The following is an 18,044-nucleotide window of genomic DNA, read 5'->3' as shown; positions in this document are numbered from 1 at the left end:
CTTCCTTTGTGGAGCAGATCTGCTGTTGTTCTTCTCTGACATGGGGAAAATTAATAACAGCAACAGAGGCTTCCACTTAAACATTTTCCCAACTGTGCTTGTGCTGAGTGTAAGATACACATGGCCAGAAGTGCCCGTCATTGCTGATTAAGAAGAACCCAAAGGACACAATGAGGGCTTGACAGCCAGTTCCCCTTGTCCCTCCAGGCTGCAGGTACGTGATGCTGGCCAGACCACTTGAACATACACATTTTGGTGACTGCTAACAATGTTACTAGCACCAAATATCTAAAGCAAACTAGCAAAAGGATTTTGTATAGAAAAATGTCCCCTTCTATGGGACTTAGTATAGTGTGTGTAAGTACTTAGTATAGTATGTGTAAGTACTTAGTATAGTATGTGTAAGTACTGGAGAGACATTGTCCCACATGCCTAATAACTACCCAGGTCCTGTAACAGTTCTATTCACTGTGTATTATAACCACCCGAGGGAGACACACTGAGAATGAGACACTGCGTGTAGCTTAGTTAAAGGTAAAACTCAGAAATCAGTACTATAATCAGGTTGTTAGAGACATTCTGTTTCAGGAGCCCACTGGTCTTTGTCATGGCTCAGTAGTACACATTCACCAGATTTGACATGCAGTTTCCTCATTTCTTTCTGTTTGCATCCCATCAGAGATTGCTTTCTGTGCTCTTGTGAGACCTTGTGTCACAGCACCTGCAAGTACCCCCTGTTTGGAGTGCCCTAAGAGCTACTTCAGGGAAAACCAGTCCCACAACATCACCTCACTTAATTTTCTCCTCAGGTTCTAGTCAACCTATTTTTGCTAGTAAGCGTTAAATCAAACCTTGAGAACATTACTGCTACGAACCGTCACAGAAAACCAGGTGGTACAGAAGGTACCGAAGTCACCCTCTGTACAGAATTGGTAGCTGTAGCCAGCAGCTTTTCCTGCTGTTGTAATACTGACCTCTAAACGCAAGAGGGCATTCCAGCCATTTACATTTCAACTTGAGAAAATTGAAAACAACCTAGAGCAGTTACTGCTCTTCTAAGTAAACAGAGACACAAAAGCTGACTACAGGTTAATAGCGCTGTACTGCTGTGTGTACATGCATAAAAGCATCCGTCTTTTAAAAAGACTGTTAGATATTTGATTATTCAGAAGTAAAAGCTCTTAAGACCCATGCTTTGTCGTTGTATTTTGTCACAGTATCTTTGCATTTCTCTCTTAGAGGAAAGCAGACTCTAAGAACAGAACAGGCGCAGAAGACTTTTTCAGGCATTGCATTTACATCCTGTTCCTACAAGTGTCTCCTCCATTCCTGTCTGTAAAGAAGCACTAAACCTGCACATCCATCTGCACCAACTGCTGCCACACTGGGGACTTTTATCTTTCTGGGGATAAAAGTCATTCCTATGAAAAGAAATATTTGTTCTTTCTCCCTTCTGACTTTTGCAAGCTCTTGATTACTGCTCATTCTCTTTGGAAATAGCTATATTCTGCAAGCCCAACTCTCTCCATTGAGTTAATTCATTTGCAATATGTTTTACAGCCCTCATTGTAATTTTATACCAATACCTACTTAAAAGCTCCTTCTAAATATGTTTCCACGCACCACACAACTCAATCTTGTCTTGCAGCTTTCTGAAAAAGCACAAGGCTTTACTGAAGTCGGTGTCACAAAATGCTCCTGCATTTCAATTCCTGCATTGAGTGCTGTGCTGGGCTCACACAGCCCCTTCTACCTCCCAGCTCCCATCTGCTCTGTGGTAACACATCTCAACTTCTGGTTCATTTCTCTCTTCTCTCTGATTTCATTTTCCCCCGACAAGTTTTCCATAAACAACTTCACTTCTCGTGTATGTAAATTGCTTCACCCACACCATGTGATTTACCCCTGTGCAGCAGAGGCCTGCTTTAATCTTGAGGTCTCACCCAAGAAACCAACCACTGCCCTCTGGTCAGGACCAAGGGCTTGCTCTTGCAGCTCCTGCTTTTGTAAGGTACAAAGTCACACTTTGCTTCTCAAAAACCTCATATATAGATGACTCTGATTCCACAAACCCATTATTTTTTCTCCACAACATTGTCTGGTAAGCAGGAGAGGAAGCATGCTTAATTTAACATGAAGAACCAAAATGCTTCTCCCAACCAAGACTTTTATCTTCCTGTCTGACCCATTGTTTATAGTTTCCTAATGTATCTGTGACCAATGCCTAGATATTTTTAGAGTTTTTTCTTCCCTGAGCACCATCCAGGTTTGCTTTCTCCACAGGTCTCCTGCAGCTTCCACCTGGAGGACCTCCCTACAGGCACCTGATCAAAACTGGTTTCATACACCTCTAAGTTTTTTGTTTGTTTATTTTGTTTTGTTTTTGGTTGGTTGGTTTGCTTTGGAACTGCAGCCTGTGGAGGGCCCATGTTGGAGCTGGGGAAAAGTGATGAGGAAGGAACAGCAGAGAGGTGCTGGTATGGACTGACCGCAATTCCCCATGCCACGTGGTGGGGATGGAAGGGCCAGAAATGAAGGACTGAAGTTGAGCCTGTTGAAGTTTTTGGCTTTGTTTTGCACCATCCTGTTTTTTTTTTTTTTTTGTTTTTTTTTTTGTTTTTGTTTTTGTTTTTTTTTTTTTTTTGTATGGGCAATAAATTAATGTTCCCCAAGCCTGTTTTATCGAAATCTCCATCCTTGGACACTGCTACCCTGAGCAATCAAATCTAATTTAACCCTGCTTTTAGCAGGGTGTTGGACTACAATGACCTCTGGAGGTCCTCTCCAAACTAAATCAGGTCCGCAGGCGTGATGCGCCACAATCATGTTGTAGAGCTGGTAGGTTCAGCCTGAAAGGAAAGACTGAATTGAGGGTAACATCTCACTAATATGAGAGACAAGGCTTATTTAACAGCTGCATTTTTGTTGTATTAAACAAGAGGATAATTCAAGGAGAAGAAACACAACGTTTGGAAGTAGCATTAGCACAGGAGTGATAGCTTGCATGTAACTATGCTTCTTTAAGTGAGTTAGGAGTTGGACTCAGTGATCTTTGTGCCTCCCTTCCAACTCAGAATATTCAATGATTCTATGACTTTAAAATTCGATGACTCTGAGATTTAAACACTCCTTTCTCAAATTTTATTACCGAGCAGCTCCTGAGTTTTTCAAGCAATTACTGAGATGCCTGCAGCGGCGTTACCCTGCGAGCTCTCCCAGCACCAAGCACTGCTCCCGGGGGAGGAGTTCTCCCTGCTTCCGATGACACCGGCTCTCTGCAGCAACACGGCCCTGCTGCTGCTCCATGGCACCAAGGAGCTGCCATGCCGGCGGGCTCGGATGTTTTGTTGGGCTTGAATGATTTGTCGGATGAAGTAAAGGATACGCCCCCCGAGCGCGCTTTGGGCTAAAAAATGGACAACTCCTTTGTGGAAGAAGTGGCTGCATCACTGGTGAGGGAATTTCTCAGTAGAAAGGTAACTTTCTCTCGATTTTCTCATTAGGAAAAATGGGAATGACACACAACAAATGTTAAAGATTAAGGAATAATGGGAGGGGGGGTGGATTATTCCAGCCTTAAAGCAGCCAGACTTGAACCGCAACAAGCTGCTAGGGTGAGTGTCTGCACTACATCTCCCACAATGCCTTCTATTTCTGATCATGGAAGGCAGCTTCCTGCTTGTTTGAGAAAACCTGATTCATACCCACAGGCGCCTGCAAAAGAAAACAAGTCAAGACGTGCTGATTCCAGCTTTTGTTTTCCCCCTTAATTGCTTATCTATTGTCCTCGCTTTGTCCTATTTCTACCCTTCTTTTTACAAGAGATGCACACAGCTTCCCAGATGAATACTAAAACAAAACAAAACAAGAGGTACTGGTGCTAAAGAAAATGGTCACATGTGTCTTTTCGTGGTGTTCTGTATTAGCTTGTCAGACAGCAGATTTATCTGGGAGGAAAGGGAGAAGGGGAAGAAAGTGGTCACTTTAAAGGCACCACCACCAAAACTTTGTAAAAGAAATCGCTTGGGTGTGGGTAGACTGGGACTGAGCAGAGGAAAAGACACCTTCACATTTCCAGGTTAAATTACCTGCTTGCATTTATGCTCAATCCAAAGGAAACACTGCAGAAACACCCCCCCCCCCCCTTTCCCCCCCATCCCCATCCCCTACCCTCCCGTGTCAGGAATGAGTTGGTTGTACCAGAACCTAAGCAACCACTGTGCGGTGAAGTGCTGCTAGAGAAACTTTGCTTTCCTTCATCTGTTTTGCATCCAGCCTACTAAGGCACATTCTCAATGTTAGTGAACAAAGGTGAAACGTTTGCCAGCAGAATTTCCAGTGCAGAATTCATTACCTGCCATTTACTTCCAGAAGTATGAGAGAACAGTACCTTACAATATCTGACTGGGAAGATTTTTCAAATGAAACACTGTCACACTTCTGACATACTTTTAAAAGTAAAATTGAAGAAAATCATAAAAGGAAAGAGAATGCCCTGCTGGTAAAACAGACCATACCACATCCATTAATACTTTATGCTTTAGTTGCAGCAGCTGTTTCATATTACACACTGTGCTGTCAAACTTTTCTGTTTCTGCACAAGTGTTCCTTCCCCTTTCCCCAAATCTTCCTCAGAACCAGCTGTGAGAACCATCCTATTTGCCACCACTTATTCACAGCACACTAACACTAATCTGCAGAAAAAAAGCAGAAAATTCCTTCTTGTAATAATAATCATTCACTGGGGCTTTCTTTCTCAAAAATTGTCTGATGTTGTACTACTAAAGTTAGCTCAGAAGCTCATTCCGGTATTACATGATAAATCCTTTCCCCTCTATAAAGTGTGATGCCCATACATTTTGTCTCTGTATGATACCCATGATCATACCCATGTATGCTGACTATAAATTCAAAGCACCTGAGGAAGTCTGAAGTGTGGTGAACAAGTGGAATAGGCTTGGAGATGCTAATTTTTAATTTCAGTTTTAAAAAAACTCATCCAAGGGATTTAGTTTTTTTTTTTTTTTTTTTTTTTTTTTTTTTTTTTTTTTTAATAGAATGAAAGCTATAATTGGATTCACCTGTAACAATTTTAGTATGATGTCCATATGATCCTATAAACCACCACCATGTACTGAACCACATGAAGACCCTGAACCAGTTGATGCCATGAGGATCAGACTGATTTCCAACATAGACACTGATCAGAACAATGTGATCAGGATAAAGGCCCTGAATTTTTTTCTGAACCTGCCAAAACATAGACTACGCTTGATGTTCAGACTTTGTAATTACATAGGTCAGAATCCCATTTAGAAGCTGTATCACACCTTGATAGAAAAAGCCAACTTGGTATTCCTGGAATTATTTGAACCAGAAGCCCAGGAAGGCAGAGGCCTTCACACAGACCACTCAGATGTTAGGAGAAGCTGTTACGTAGCTGAAGTCAGACGCATGGGGGTCTTTTTTTTTTTTCTTATTTTTTTTTCTTTTTTTTTTCTGTTTTTTTTTTTTTTTTTTCTTTTTTCTTTTTTCTTCCCACGTTTGGTTATTTCCACCCCACTGACAGCAGTATCATCTTAAGTATTTTTTACGTCAGCTGTAGTAATGCTAAATTGTCTCATTAAAGTACAGGTTGTAGCACTTAGAATGTTATTAATTTCTACCATTTTAATGTACCCAGAAATTTCATATTGCATGCAACAAAGTGAATAATGAAAGCTTTGGTTGGTTGTACTGTCTCAGGTACTCTAGTATGTCCTGCTTGGACTTTTCAGGGATTGAAGAAAACTATCAGTACCATGGACCGAGAGCTTCCACGCTCTGCGCTTAGCATCAATAACAGGAATGAACTTCGAAACGTCCTACATTTGCACACCTTGTACAAACAGAACAAGGTAAGGAAAGAGATGGTGCTCCCCAGAATCTGGTCTCAGACCTATGGAACTAGGTCAGATAAATCAAGACTGCAGCATTATGTCCACACCACAGCCTGTGCCTGCTGCTGCATTGCTGTGGACACACTTATAATTCTCTGAAGTAATGGAGAGCACAACATTTAATTGAGATTGCATTAAAGCTTGTGGGACTAAGCCGAGAACCAGGCAGTTAATGAATCCTTGTTACAAATCCTCCAATAAACTAGGAGCAGTTATTCACTTCAACACCTTTTCCATTATTATGGCTATTCAATTTTGGAACTCTCTCTTTATGCCCATTTCTATTTACATCTTTATGTAAGATCTGACAGACAGAATTATACTCTTCGCATTTACTGTTCTTTGAAATATAATATAGACCACAATGTTTGATGTCAGGGACATCAGCAGGTAATTCCCAATTAGTCCCTAGACCCAATTCTGCTCATTGTTAGCTCAAAGCATCATGATGCTTTTTGAATAGTGTTAATGGTGGGACTACTAGGTCACTTTAAAAAAAAATAAATCTCCCTAGTAACTGTACTATACTATACTATACTATACTATACTATACTATACTATACTATACTATACTATACTATACTACCTAGTAACTGTACTACTATAGCAGACATTATATTTTTTAAGCCATAGACTTTTTTTTTTTTAATGAAAAGGCAATATATATATCATCCATCTTTCATGATTGCTAAAACAAACACAAACAAAAAAAACACACACACAAAAAAACACACAAAACAAAACAACAACAACAACAAAAAACAAACAGTTAAATAAGAGTTTGTGTGTCAGGTATTATTTGCAGTTCATTCTGAATTCTTCAGAAGTTGCCCAGGCAACACCTGGGGGTCCTGGTGGACGACAGGTTGGCCATGATCCAGCAGTGTGCCTTGGTGGCCAAGAAGGCCAACAGGATCCTGGCGTGCATTAAAAGGAGGGTGGCCAGCAGGTCAAGGGAAGTGATCCTTCCCCTCTACTCTGCCCTGGTCAGGCCTCACATGGAGTACTGTGTCCAGGTCTGGGCTCCCCGGTACAAAAAAGACAGGGATCTCCTGGAAAGAGTCCAGTGGAGGGCCACAGAGATGATACGAGGCCTGGAGCGTCTACCCTGTGAGGAACGGCTGAGACCTGGGTCCGTTCAGCCTGGAGAAAAGACTGAGACGGGACCTTATCAATGCTTATAAACACCTGAAGCGTGGGAGGCAGAGGGATTTGGCCAACCTCTTTTCAGTGGTTTGTGGGGACAGGACAAGGGGCAATGGCCACAAAATGGAGCACAGGAACTTCTGCACCAACATGCGAAAGAACTTCTTCATGGTGAGGGCGGTGGAGCACTGGAGCCCAGGGATGTTATAGAGTCTCTGGAGATATTCAAGGCCCGTCTGGACGCCTACCTGGGCAACCTGCTCTAGGGAACCTGCTTTGGCAGGGGGGGTGGACCCGATGATCTCTTGTGGTCCCTTCCAACCCCTACAATTCTGTGATTAGAAGTGTACTCTGGTATAGCTACCATACTTCTCAATATTTAGCTGAAGACAGGTTGTTGCTTGTGTGATGCTTACTTCATTTAACACATCAAAATCTTGGGAGGTCTTGATACTCCCTGCAGCTTCTCCCTTTATTGTTTGTAGAGCCACAGCTGACTCTGGAATATAGTTCACATGTTCAGCTACTCTACAAAACCCCATCCCATCTTAGGTTGCAGAAAGACTAATAAAGATTTCCAGTAGTCACACAGAACTTTGTTTTTCTTCTTGAATAGGCAAAGGAGAACCCACTTAAAACACTTCTTGAAATTATTACTAATTACTTCCTTGAGCACCGTGGGACCTCCAAAATCACCAGTTCAAGTTCTACTCTGTCAGCTCCTCAAAGTAAGAGCTCAACATCTCATCCACCTGACTTCTCAGATGAAGATCATGCATTTGGGAGTGCTAGTATGCCTGATGAGAGCAAAACTCAAACCTCCAGGTACAGTCCTGATTTCTCTTTGCCCTATTTAATTTTAATTTTTATTTTTTAAAGTGAAATCGTGTTAAATGGCTTGTCATTTATACCTTCAGCTACAGCACCTTGTGTTAATTAACTTAATAACACAAAACGTGAAATTCCAAATTATTAACATCTCTCAAGTAAGCTGCCCTCTTTTATACTTCCTAGAGACTACAAAGACTTGATAATCTCAACTACATCTTCCAGTCAATGAATTACATACAAATTTAAGCTTTTATGCGTGGTAAACTGGAAAGTATTCAAACTGAATTATATAGTCTGATGGGTAACTAACCACCTGCACTCAAGACTATGAATATACCGTTGCTTTAGTCAAAAGCATGGCCTACATTCTTACATTCGTTACTGTTGCGTACAGTATAGGCTTAGTCATTTTTATCATTGAAAGTATTTGAAAATAGCACATAGCGAAGTCTTTCAATTTTTGGAAGTGTCTCAAAATGGGAGGACCAACCCCAATTGTGCTTTCACAGAAAGCTTTTAAAATGGGCACATAGAAGTAATTGACCTTCTCCACCCCAATTCCTAGGGTATTAATCCCATTTTATTACTCATCCTGAATACAGCAAGCTCAAGCTAGCTGCACTTGTGCTGTTAGCACTTCCAAAACCCCAGCAAGTCCACACTCACTGGGGAAGAAAACCAAGATGTTGAGTGGATGTGACCACTCAGGAATTGATACTTGCTGAGAATGCAGTGCAGGGAGGAAAAATAAACAAATATATGTATCTTTTTTCAGATGGAGGGGTTTGTGTCATATGCAGAACAGTCCTCACTCCCCTGTGTGACACTACCCCAGCTCAGTTGCCTCAGATCTGCACTTTCTCCCCACTCTACGAGACACCCTAATCTCTTTGTAAGCCTCTTGAGTGTCTTAAGATCCTTTTATTACAGCAAAAAGCTTTTCCTAATGAGGAAACACCCTGAGACCGAGGCACGGCGACGCGCGCTCCCGCCCCCCAACCTCCACAAAATGGCGCTGCCCTCCCCTCCCCGTTACTTATAGCCCTTTCAGCGCATGCGCATTGGCAGCGGAGCGCTTCCCTCCCCCGCCCGCCGCGCAACGGCACCGCGATAGAGTTCCAGAGCGGCCGTGGTTGCTAAGGAAGTGGGGCGTTAAGGGGACGCTCCGCCTTGCGCTGGAGGGCACTCTATGGTTGTAGTCCTCCACTGGGGGTTAAAGTTGTGAGCAGGGGGGTCTTGAGTTCGCCTAAACACCCACATTTACACGTACCCCTCACAGCAAGCATACTGTACATACATACACACGTCAAGGGGCAATGTTAAAGCCACACTTGCAGATCAGTGGGGGTGAGGGGTGAGGGGCAGCACAGGTCTGTGAGGAAGGACCCCCCCATCGCACCACAGGCTCTGATCTCCATGAGGGAATAGCCTCAAGTTCCACCAGGGGAGGTTCAGGTTGGAAATGAGGAGACATTTCTGCTTCTCATTCCTACCACCAATGTCACCACTAAACCATGTCCCCAAGCACCACGTCCAACCTTTCTTTGGACACCCCCAGGGACAGTGACTCCACCACCTCCCTGGGCAACCCATCCCAATGCCTGACTTCTCTTTCTGAGAAAAAATGTCTCTTCATTTCCAACATGAACCTCCCCTGGCGTAACTTGAGGCCATTCCTTCTAGTCCTATCACTAGGAGCTATCTCATTTGAAATATATGACTTACTTTATTTATTTATTTAGGCTTTATTTATTTATTTTAATATGGTACATATCAAAATAAGTAAACATAAGATTAAAATAAACTCTTAAACATATTGTGACACAGAGTAATAATATTGAAATAATCTGCTGAAGACCTACATAAAGATGTTAAGTGAAAAGTGATTGTATTTGAGTACCACTGCATGCAACTTAACTTGACAGCAGTGATTTAATTTGCCAAGGTGCTGTTTTCATTGATTTCATTTAGTATCACTTGGCTGTTTGAATTTTTGTTTCTTTTTCTTTCTTGTAGATACCATGTTGAGAATCCACTAGATAAAATCCTTTCATCCAGAAAACACCAGCACAAAAGTGAAAAATGCCATACGGAGACAATATGCAATAGCCAATCAACCTCTGATGGGGATAAGAAGTTAAAAGATAGTCAAGAAGATTTAAAAGCAACAATGATTTCTGAAGAGCTTCAAGCAACAGTGAAGGACAAGAACAGGCCCAGGTCTGGTCTTACTGTCAGAGGAATGATGGCTGGACCAGTAGCAAGTTCACCAGAGGTGATTTCCAGTGCTTATAAAATATTGGGCATGACCAGAGATTTTATATGTAACCTTCTGCAATGAAGTAATTTGCAAATAATATTCAAGTAGCTTCTGCATGCTAATATGAAATCTGTGCTCTGAAAAGATGTGGCAGGTTAGGGCAGTGGTTGTGGTTAATTCAGAAAGTCAGACTGTTTCAGGAACAACCACTGCACACAGATCTGTGATCTTTGGTTGCAGCACTTATTTATAAATGTTTTCCACTTTTGGTATCTCATCTCTCTTGACAGCTGGGATTTTCAGCCTTAGGAAATTGCTTCTTTACTTTAGATCTTAAAGTTTTCTTAGCTATGGGTGTCTGATCTCCACAGGTTTTTCTGAAGCCCCACATTTAATCAGTAGCAGTATGGAATTAAAACATAACTTTCATTAAAGTTATGTTTCTAAATTGGTCCAAATAGACCATATTCTGTCAATAATTGCTTTTAAAACACAATTCTAAAGTAAAATTAAGCTTATAAAAATTGAAGGATTTTAAACATTTAATTTTGCTAATACTGAAGTAAATATGAAAGTTAAATAAATTACTTGGATTTTTTCTAAAGAGTTTTGGTTCAGAAAAAAAGACTAGATATCTTTAACAGGAAAATGGCATGTAAATCTGGGTTCTCTGAGTACAACCCCCAAACTAAGCTTTTATAAGCTACTTAATTGATGTTCTTGGGTAAAAGAAAACAGTTGTTAAAGTATATAGCATCTTTAATACTGTTCAAATTGTAAGTAAAAGTGTATGTCTTTCTCTGTTTATTATACAAAAGAAATAACCTAATTTACTCTTTAGCTGGTTTCTAATCATAAATTGTTTAGCCCAGTGTTAGTGATAGAGCTTTCCTTTGCTTTCCATGTTTGTGTAAAGATACTCAAATTCAAATCTATAGTTTTAATGGAACTTATTTCTAGGATCTGCAGAAAAGGAGGCTTTCAAAACGCTCCACTAGCATAAGCAGCGCAGCACAGCTCAAAGGTGAAAAAGAGGAAGGAAATGACCTGAGTGTCCCAAGCATTGATTCTCAAGAAAGTAAAGAATCTTCAACACAAGTAAATACTGAGTTTTCATCAAGGACTTTATCAAGCTCACACATGATTTCAGCTTCTGAAAAACTAAGAAACATCCCCAAAGATACAGATGACTTTTTTGCCAAACTGTTCTCTGAAAGAGGGAGGACGAAGACAGAAGAAAGAAAATTGGTTCCAAGCTTTTGTACAGAAAGCAATGAAAAAAGCCTTAAAGTGAGTGCCTCTCACAGACATTCAGGGACTGGAAAAGAGAAGAAAGAAAGGTCCCTCAAGAAAAGTGAGAATTGGTTATCAGGCCTCAGGTAAGAATATTTGTAAGAATATTGTACTAGAAAGTCAAGGAAATATGATGAAGGACTAAAAGAGACTGAGATATGCATTCTGGTTTCATTGATGAGAAGCAGAGGTGAAAGTGCTGAAAGGCAGAGAAGTTTTAAGATTTAAATTACTACTTTTGAAATCCCAAACCATTTAGGACTCCTTTCTTGGTCAGTGGAGAGACCTCATAGGTTCTGGTTTCCTTTAGCTGCCTATAAAGGGAGCTGAGCGTTACTAGTTCAGACTCAGACCACTAAACCTCAGACATACATGCAGTACAAGTGACTCCCACCTGCAGATGTCACCTACATCTTAGGAAACAGTGTTAATTACCACTCTCAGCACTGTAGTGGTACATCCAGAAAAGCCTCAGAAGATAAAATGAAGGAACACCAGCCAAGGGCATAGGCATATCCACGTGGCTCAGTGCAGTTCTGTGTCGAGCTATCCAAGCTATGCCCAAACAAACTGGTTTAGCTACCAGCACAGTGATGTACCACAACGAGACACTGTGGTGAGTTTTTGAAGCAGGATATCCCGTATCATTAGAGTGTTTAGACTGAGCCCAATTAGCATCCCCATGCACCATGATGCTGCATCCACACTGCTCCTGTGTCTCAAAGTATTTTATTCAAAGTTCACTCAGATTATTTATTTATTTATTTATTTATTTATTTTGGACTGCATTGCTTCACATTGTTATAAAAGGTTTAGAGAGACTCTTTCTATGAGCTCCAAATACATAGTTCGGGCTTTTTTTTTCTGTCTCCAGACAGCAACATCACAAAACTGGCTTCACAGTGGGTCTGTGAGTTGGTGTGGGTTTTGAAAAGCTTCAGGCTCAGTCATCCACCAGAGCTAAACCAGTCTAAAATTCTGAACTGCTGAAGATGCACTGAGTTTGAGCAGTGCAAGCCAACGGTGCCATGTCTGTGCCTATAGAAAATCATCATAGTAAAAGCAATTGCCTCATACCTAGTGCTTTTCATCTTCAGCTCTCAAACTTTAAGAAAGGCATTGCTATCTCTTTGCCCATAGTACAGATGGAAACACTATAGCAGGTATAGAGAAACTTGTATGCAGCAGCTCACACAGAAAGTCAGTAAAATGATACACAGGGCTCAGGCACCCTGCAAGTTGCTCTTGTACTGCACTCTAAGTGCTGGAGGTGAGAATGTGTTATATTCAGTAGAAATGTGTGGTTTATACCACCTCCTGCTTCATAAACTAAGGCACATGATGCCAACATCGTATGATGTGGGCCATGAAGTAGTATATCTGTCTTATTAAATGTAACTTGATCCATGTTGATGGCTAGTTTGGTGGTTTTTTAAGTGCTAAAAAAAAACCTCACTGATATGGTGAAACTCCAACCACGGATTATTATTTATTTATTTTTTCCAGTTTAATTTCTTTTTAATCTTGGGAAACAGAGTGACAAGGCCCTGTTGAGATCTTGAGGAAACGATTATATAGTGGGTCTGTCCTCATTTGTGTTAGGGGTTGTGGGAGTTAACAAACTTCATGTCTGCTGAAGGTACAAATGGGTCAGAGTGGCACTTGCTTCCTGTCTGGGACAAAAAAGCAACTGAAAACAGCAACCAACATTATGTAGTTATTTACCTGTGTTAGCATACCTTATTTGAAAAAGACTATTGAATGATGGGCCAAAGTACTACAATCTGAAGTCTTAAAATCCACAAGAGGTCAATTCTCCTTTATGTACAGTATTGGCACCCTGAGATGTGTCAAATAAAAGCTGAAGCTAGACAATAAAAGTGTGACTGCTGCTGAACTGGAAGCGGTGCCTGCAGATTCCTGGAAGTGCACAAAGCCAGCTCATAAGGGACTCAGAAATCAGAAACACTGGGGTCTGACTCCATATGGCTTTTGTTCCATATAGTTTGACTGAGCATATAAGGTAGTGCTAACCCACCACTCTATCCTTTCCAGTTTCAAAATGCTTTAGGATTAACAGAAGTAGAGAATACAGCTTCAGTGGGCTTTTGACAGCTCCCAAACAAAGCTGATAAGAGTAGGTGTACTCCTGGTATTTGTTAAGCAATTAATATACTGTTGGTTATTTATGAGCATTATTTACATGTTGGACTGGATAAAATTCTTTGGGAAGACTCTCTGATCAAGAAATCACTTGTACTGACTTCACTCATCTGTAGCTGGACGTGCTGACATTTCCCAGTCTTGTGCAGTGCTTGTGGAGTCAGCAGAAAAAGAGAAGCTGGTCTAAAAGGGGACATCCCCAGGGCACCATTCTGTGCGCTGTACTGCAGTACTGTGCTCCACTGCTGTAGTCAGTAGTTTGCAGTAGCTGGATTCCTTTAGGGGACTGACTTGGTCTCAGTAAGAACAGAAGAGGGAGCTATTTCCATTTAATATGTTTTCAAAGCAAAACTGGGACATTTCTGCCAGATATCTTGAGCTAAGGCCAGTAAAGCATTTGAATTCATGCTGAGCTCTGAGCTCCTGAAAACTCTCAGTGAAATCAGCAGGACTGCTGATATTCCCGAAGTTAAGTGGAAGTAACAGAGAGTGGAAGTGAGACTCCAAATAAGCGTCAACTATTACAATGTAAGGACTGGAACTTGCAAGGCTTTTATCATTTTGGTGAAATCCTGCAGTGTTTGAGAGCATTTCAGGATTTGTTCAGAGTACTGCAGCATTACAAGGCATCAAAAATTACAGTGTAAGAACAGATATTTTTCTGGATCCTTCCGTTCACTGTTGATGCCTCCAGACTTATACTGATATAAGTGCTAATCTGTTTAGATGAGTAGCTGAAAATCTATTTAGGATTAAACCCAGCTAGTTCATTTCCAGGCATCTGAAAGCAAAGTAAAGACCTACAAATCTTATTTTTCCTTCCATTTTGATGTACCTCTTCATTCTCTTTTGTTATATGCAAAATGTGCTATTGTTGCACACAGGCTGCAGGCATCCATTGTCTGCGTATGAGACAAAAACACCAAAGCAAAAATGCTGTCATGCTTCAAAAGACAAGCTGAATATTATTGAATAAATGCTTACAAACTGAGTGGGCAGAAATACCTAGCTATAAAAATACCCTGGAGAAATATAGATCCCACAGTATTTTGACTCACACATTTTAATGAAAGAAATGATGGACATAGCATCTTGCTTGTTATTCCATCAGCTATCTTAACTCTCGTGAAGTGGGCAACTGTGCTGAGAGGCCAGATTTGTGACTTTGTATTTCAGTCTTGCAGTATCAACATGAAAGTAGCCCTCTGAGTACCGTAGTTTGCATGTTTGTCTTAAATAAGATTTGGACATTCTTTCTTTTTTCTAATAGATAAAATTTTGCCATCTTGTCAGTGAGGAGGCACTAAACACTACTATCATATCTTCCAGAGATATGAAAAAATAAAAGAAATAAATTGCTTGCCTTGCTATTGATGCAACTCCTTGTTTCTTTTTAGAAAAAAAAAAAAAAAAAAAAAAGAATCAAGTTAGTGAAGTCAATTAGGGACTAAAGATGCAGATACAGTCTGTTTGTGTTTTGAACTGCTACTGCTGAATGCATTTGCTTTCAGATTCAGGTAACTGTAATGACCATTTAAAAGTTCAGTGTTTAACAGCAAATGTTACCCAATTACTTATAACTGTGATAAAATACTGACTGCTTGTAGGAAAGTACTTGTTACTTTTTCAGCTATAGTCTGGATTTAATGTTGATCACTTTGTGGGAACATTGTTGTTATATAGCAAGTGCACCACACTCCTTTAATTACAGAAAGACAGATGTGAAGAACAATTTGTTCACTTTCATCTTCATTTATCTACATTGTACATCACAGTATAATGTCTGAATTCCACTACATAAAAGGGGGAATAATGATTGCAACTCATTAAAAGCAAAGGGTTTATTTTCTTTCTTGTTTTACAGAGGAACAGAAGCTTTTGTGCTGTTGGGTCAATAATAGTTCTCTGTGACATTACTGTGTTCTGTTTCATGTTAGTAGGAGTTATTCCATAAAGACAGTCTGTTTTACTGTTATAATACTTAGCAATACTTAAAAATACCTAACAATGCTTTACATACTTAATAATATGCTGTACATATTATTAGTTTGCATACCAACTCAGGTGTAATTGTTGTAAATGCCTTTATTTTAGAATTTCTTATTTTTAATTAACCCAGAAAAGAGCAGTATGTAGGTGGCAGCAAATCTTCATGTGTCCTTGCCTATAAACAAACAGCAGCTAATTCGATTTCTCGATTCATCCAGCCTTGTTTTTTGTACTGTGTATGTTGTGGTGGTGATGATGGTAACTGTGTTGGTCCCTGGAAGCTGTAGGCACTGGAGGTTATCATGAGGACAGTATTTCAATCTGAGTTTTAAACTTATTTTCCTCAGGAGTCGGATGTCTGACTTTTCATATTCCAAGGCTTTATTTTTTAATAGCTTAGACATAGTGCTTCAGTGGCCACAGTACATTTTTTCTTTTCTGCCTAAACTACAGAAATATATTAATTAAATAAGGAGAAGTAAAGTTTTGCTTTAATGGAGAAGTAATTAACAGTGAATAAGTTTGTGGTACTTTCCCATGTGACTTGATCACGTAAGGGTAGACTTTGAGTTTTCCTCTTTTATAAACTATTATCATGTGTACACCACTCCTATTATTTGACTGAAGAACCTTCCATTTTAAGGCCATTAAAAATATTTCTCCAATATTTGTATATTGACATCAAGCTAAATTCTGACATGTATACAGAATTATATCGATGATTCCTCTATGGCCCTTCTTAACAAATTAAACTTAACAAATTAAAAATGACATTTTATCTCTGTTTCACTTCAGAGGAGAATTTGAAACCCCATCTACCCTTTCAGGTCATTTTGAAGCTGTTTATCCTCATTCTCAAATCAGTATTTCTCATTACACTGCAGGTCATTGAGTAGTTGTTCTTCTCAGAAGCGTTAATTGTGTGCAAGGCACAACTAAAATTTGGATGACCAACCTCTTTTTTATTTTTGATTCTGAGGTTTTCACAGGAATAAAAAAAAATATTTTGGAAAAATACACAGTGTAAGCAAAAAATCCAAGCTTCCATCTAAAAATTTGCCATACCTGTAGGTACGATTCTTCAAGTTCCACAGGAATTTGGGACAGATGATGTGGAAGGAACATGTTCAGATCAAAGGCAGCAACCTGTTAAAGACCTCCCCTAGTTTTTTTTAACCAGGGCAGAACCTTGAATGGCAGTGACAAAAGACTCTGCCACCTGTAATGTTTTCTGCTTAATGCTGAATCCCCTAAGAGAAGGAAATATTGACCCTTAAACTGAGTGCACAGAATAAAGAATTAGCGTACGCGGTGGAATGGAAATTGAGATTTTCAGGAAGTGTGAAGAAAGAACAGCTGTTGAGTTTGATGCCTGACCTTGGGTTGAAATCACTCTACTGCTTTTATAGAAGAAAAAAAAAAAAAAAAAAAAAAAAAAAAAAAAAAAAACCTTAATGAATAATGAGTTGTTTGGGAAGGTTGAATGGTGTTAGAAGAAAGGAAGTAAAAGCACTTCACGGCAGTTGGGAAACAATTCTTTTGTCTCAGCTACAACTACTGTTGTTCATGCAGCCTCTGAAGTTGAAGCACTCTCCTAATTTTCCATTCCCCTTAATTCTACAAATGTAAGGCTTGGTGGTGATGTGGGAACCCTCCCACTTAGCTGAACAGTTTCTAAATGAGTAGATCTGAGCGGTCCAGCTGTGTTCTTAATGGATGCTACTGGCACCACCACCTGTTAAATGGGCAAATACTATCTGTAGACCTCAGTGTCAATTCTAGTAGTTAAAAAGAACTGCACATGGAGATGTTTGAACTTCTCATTGTCATGTATAAAGCAAATCACCCTCCCTTCCACAGTACTGAGAAAAATAGCATAGAAACTAGACTCACAGTAATGAAAGAAGAAGAAAAAAAAATATTGTAAAACTGGAATCAAAGACCAAAGGGAACAAAATGAATTAGCAATCAGGACCTGAAGTTAAGGACATGTTGTTAATTTCATAGAAGCAGAAATGGAATGGCTATCAGAAAGGCAAAAATAAATGATAATATCTTAACATCAGAACAAAAATTTCCTCCTGCCATTAGCAATCAAAAGCGTATAGCAGTGGATCCCATTGTCCAAAGGGAAAGATCTATAATACACTTTCGGGAGTAAGGAGGATAATTGATTCTCCACTCATCCTTTCATTGTGAACAATCGCCCTATTTATCCGGTTCTTCTAATTACTTCTGCTGTACCCTCCTTTGCCTTGCCATCAGTCTTGGCTACAAACTGAACGCGAACTAGTGGTTTCCTTTCAGGAGTCTGCCAATGCAGATGGATATTTCAGACAGTAGGGACTGTTTTATGAGAGCGTGGCTTGGCTTCAGTTGTCATTTCCAACCAAAACCTAAGTATCTCTGATGCACTTCAAATC

At 40.0% G+C, this 18,044-nt stretch overlaps 1 protein-coding gene across 3 annotated transcripts in view; it reads left to right on the top strand.

Annotated features, from left to right (window-relative positions):
• The first annotated feature begins 3,169 nt into the window (after positions 1 to 3,169).
• Positions 3,170 to 18,044, top strand: part of MINDY4 (MINDY lysine 48 deubiquitinase 4) — an 82,472-nt gene continuing 67,597 nt past the window's right edge. For 2 of the 3 annotated variants that reach the window (XM_084508667.1, XM_084508669.1), the window contains exons 1-5: positions 3,170 to 3,476; positions 5,778 to 5,897; positions 7,702 to 7,910; positions 9,933 to 10,191; positions 11,137 to 11,555. In XM_084508667.1, the coding sequence (XP_084364793.1) occupies positions 3,414 to 3,476; positions 5,778 to 5,897; positions 7,702 to 7,910; positions 9,933 to 10,191; positions 11,137 to 11,555 (1,070 nt within the window). In that variant the 5' untranslated portion in view covers positions 3,170 to 3,413. Of the gene's footprint in view, positions 3,477 to 3,966; positions 4,079 to 5,777; positions 5,898 to 7,701; positions 7,911 to 9,932; positions 10,192 to 11,136; positions 11,556 to 18,044 lie in introns of those variants that run through there. The other variant, XM_084508668.1, reaches the window with a different exon arrangement.

The sequence above is a fragment of the Aythya ferina genome (assembly GCF_964211825.1).
Source record: "Aythya ferina genome assembly, chromosome: 2".
NCBI classification, from domain to species: Eukaryota; Metazoa; Chordata; class Aves; order Anseriformes; family Anatidae; genus Aythya; species Aythya ferina.
Note: the sequence above shows the minus strand (reverse complement) of the source record. Positions and strands in the feature narration are given on the sequence as shown.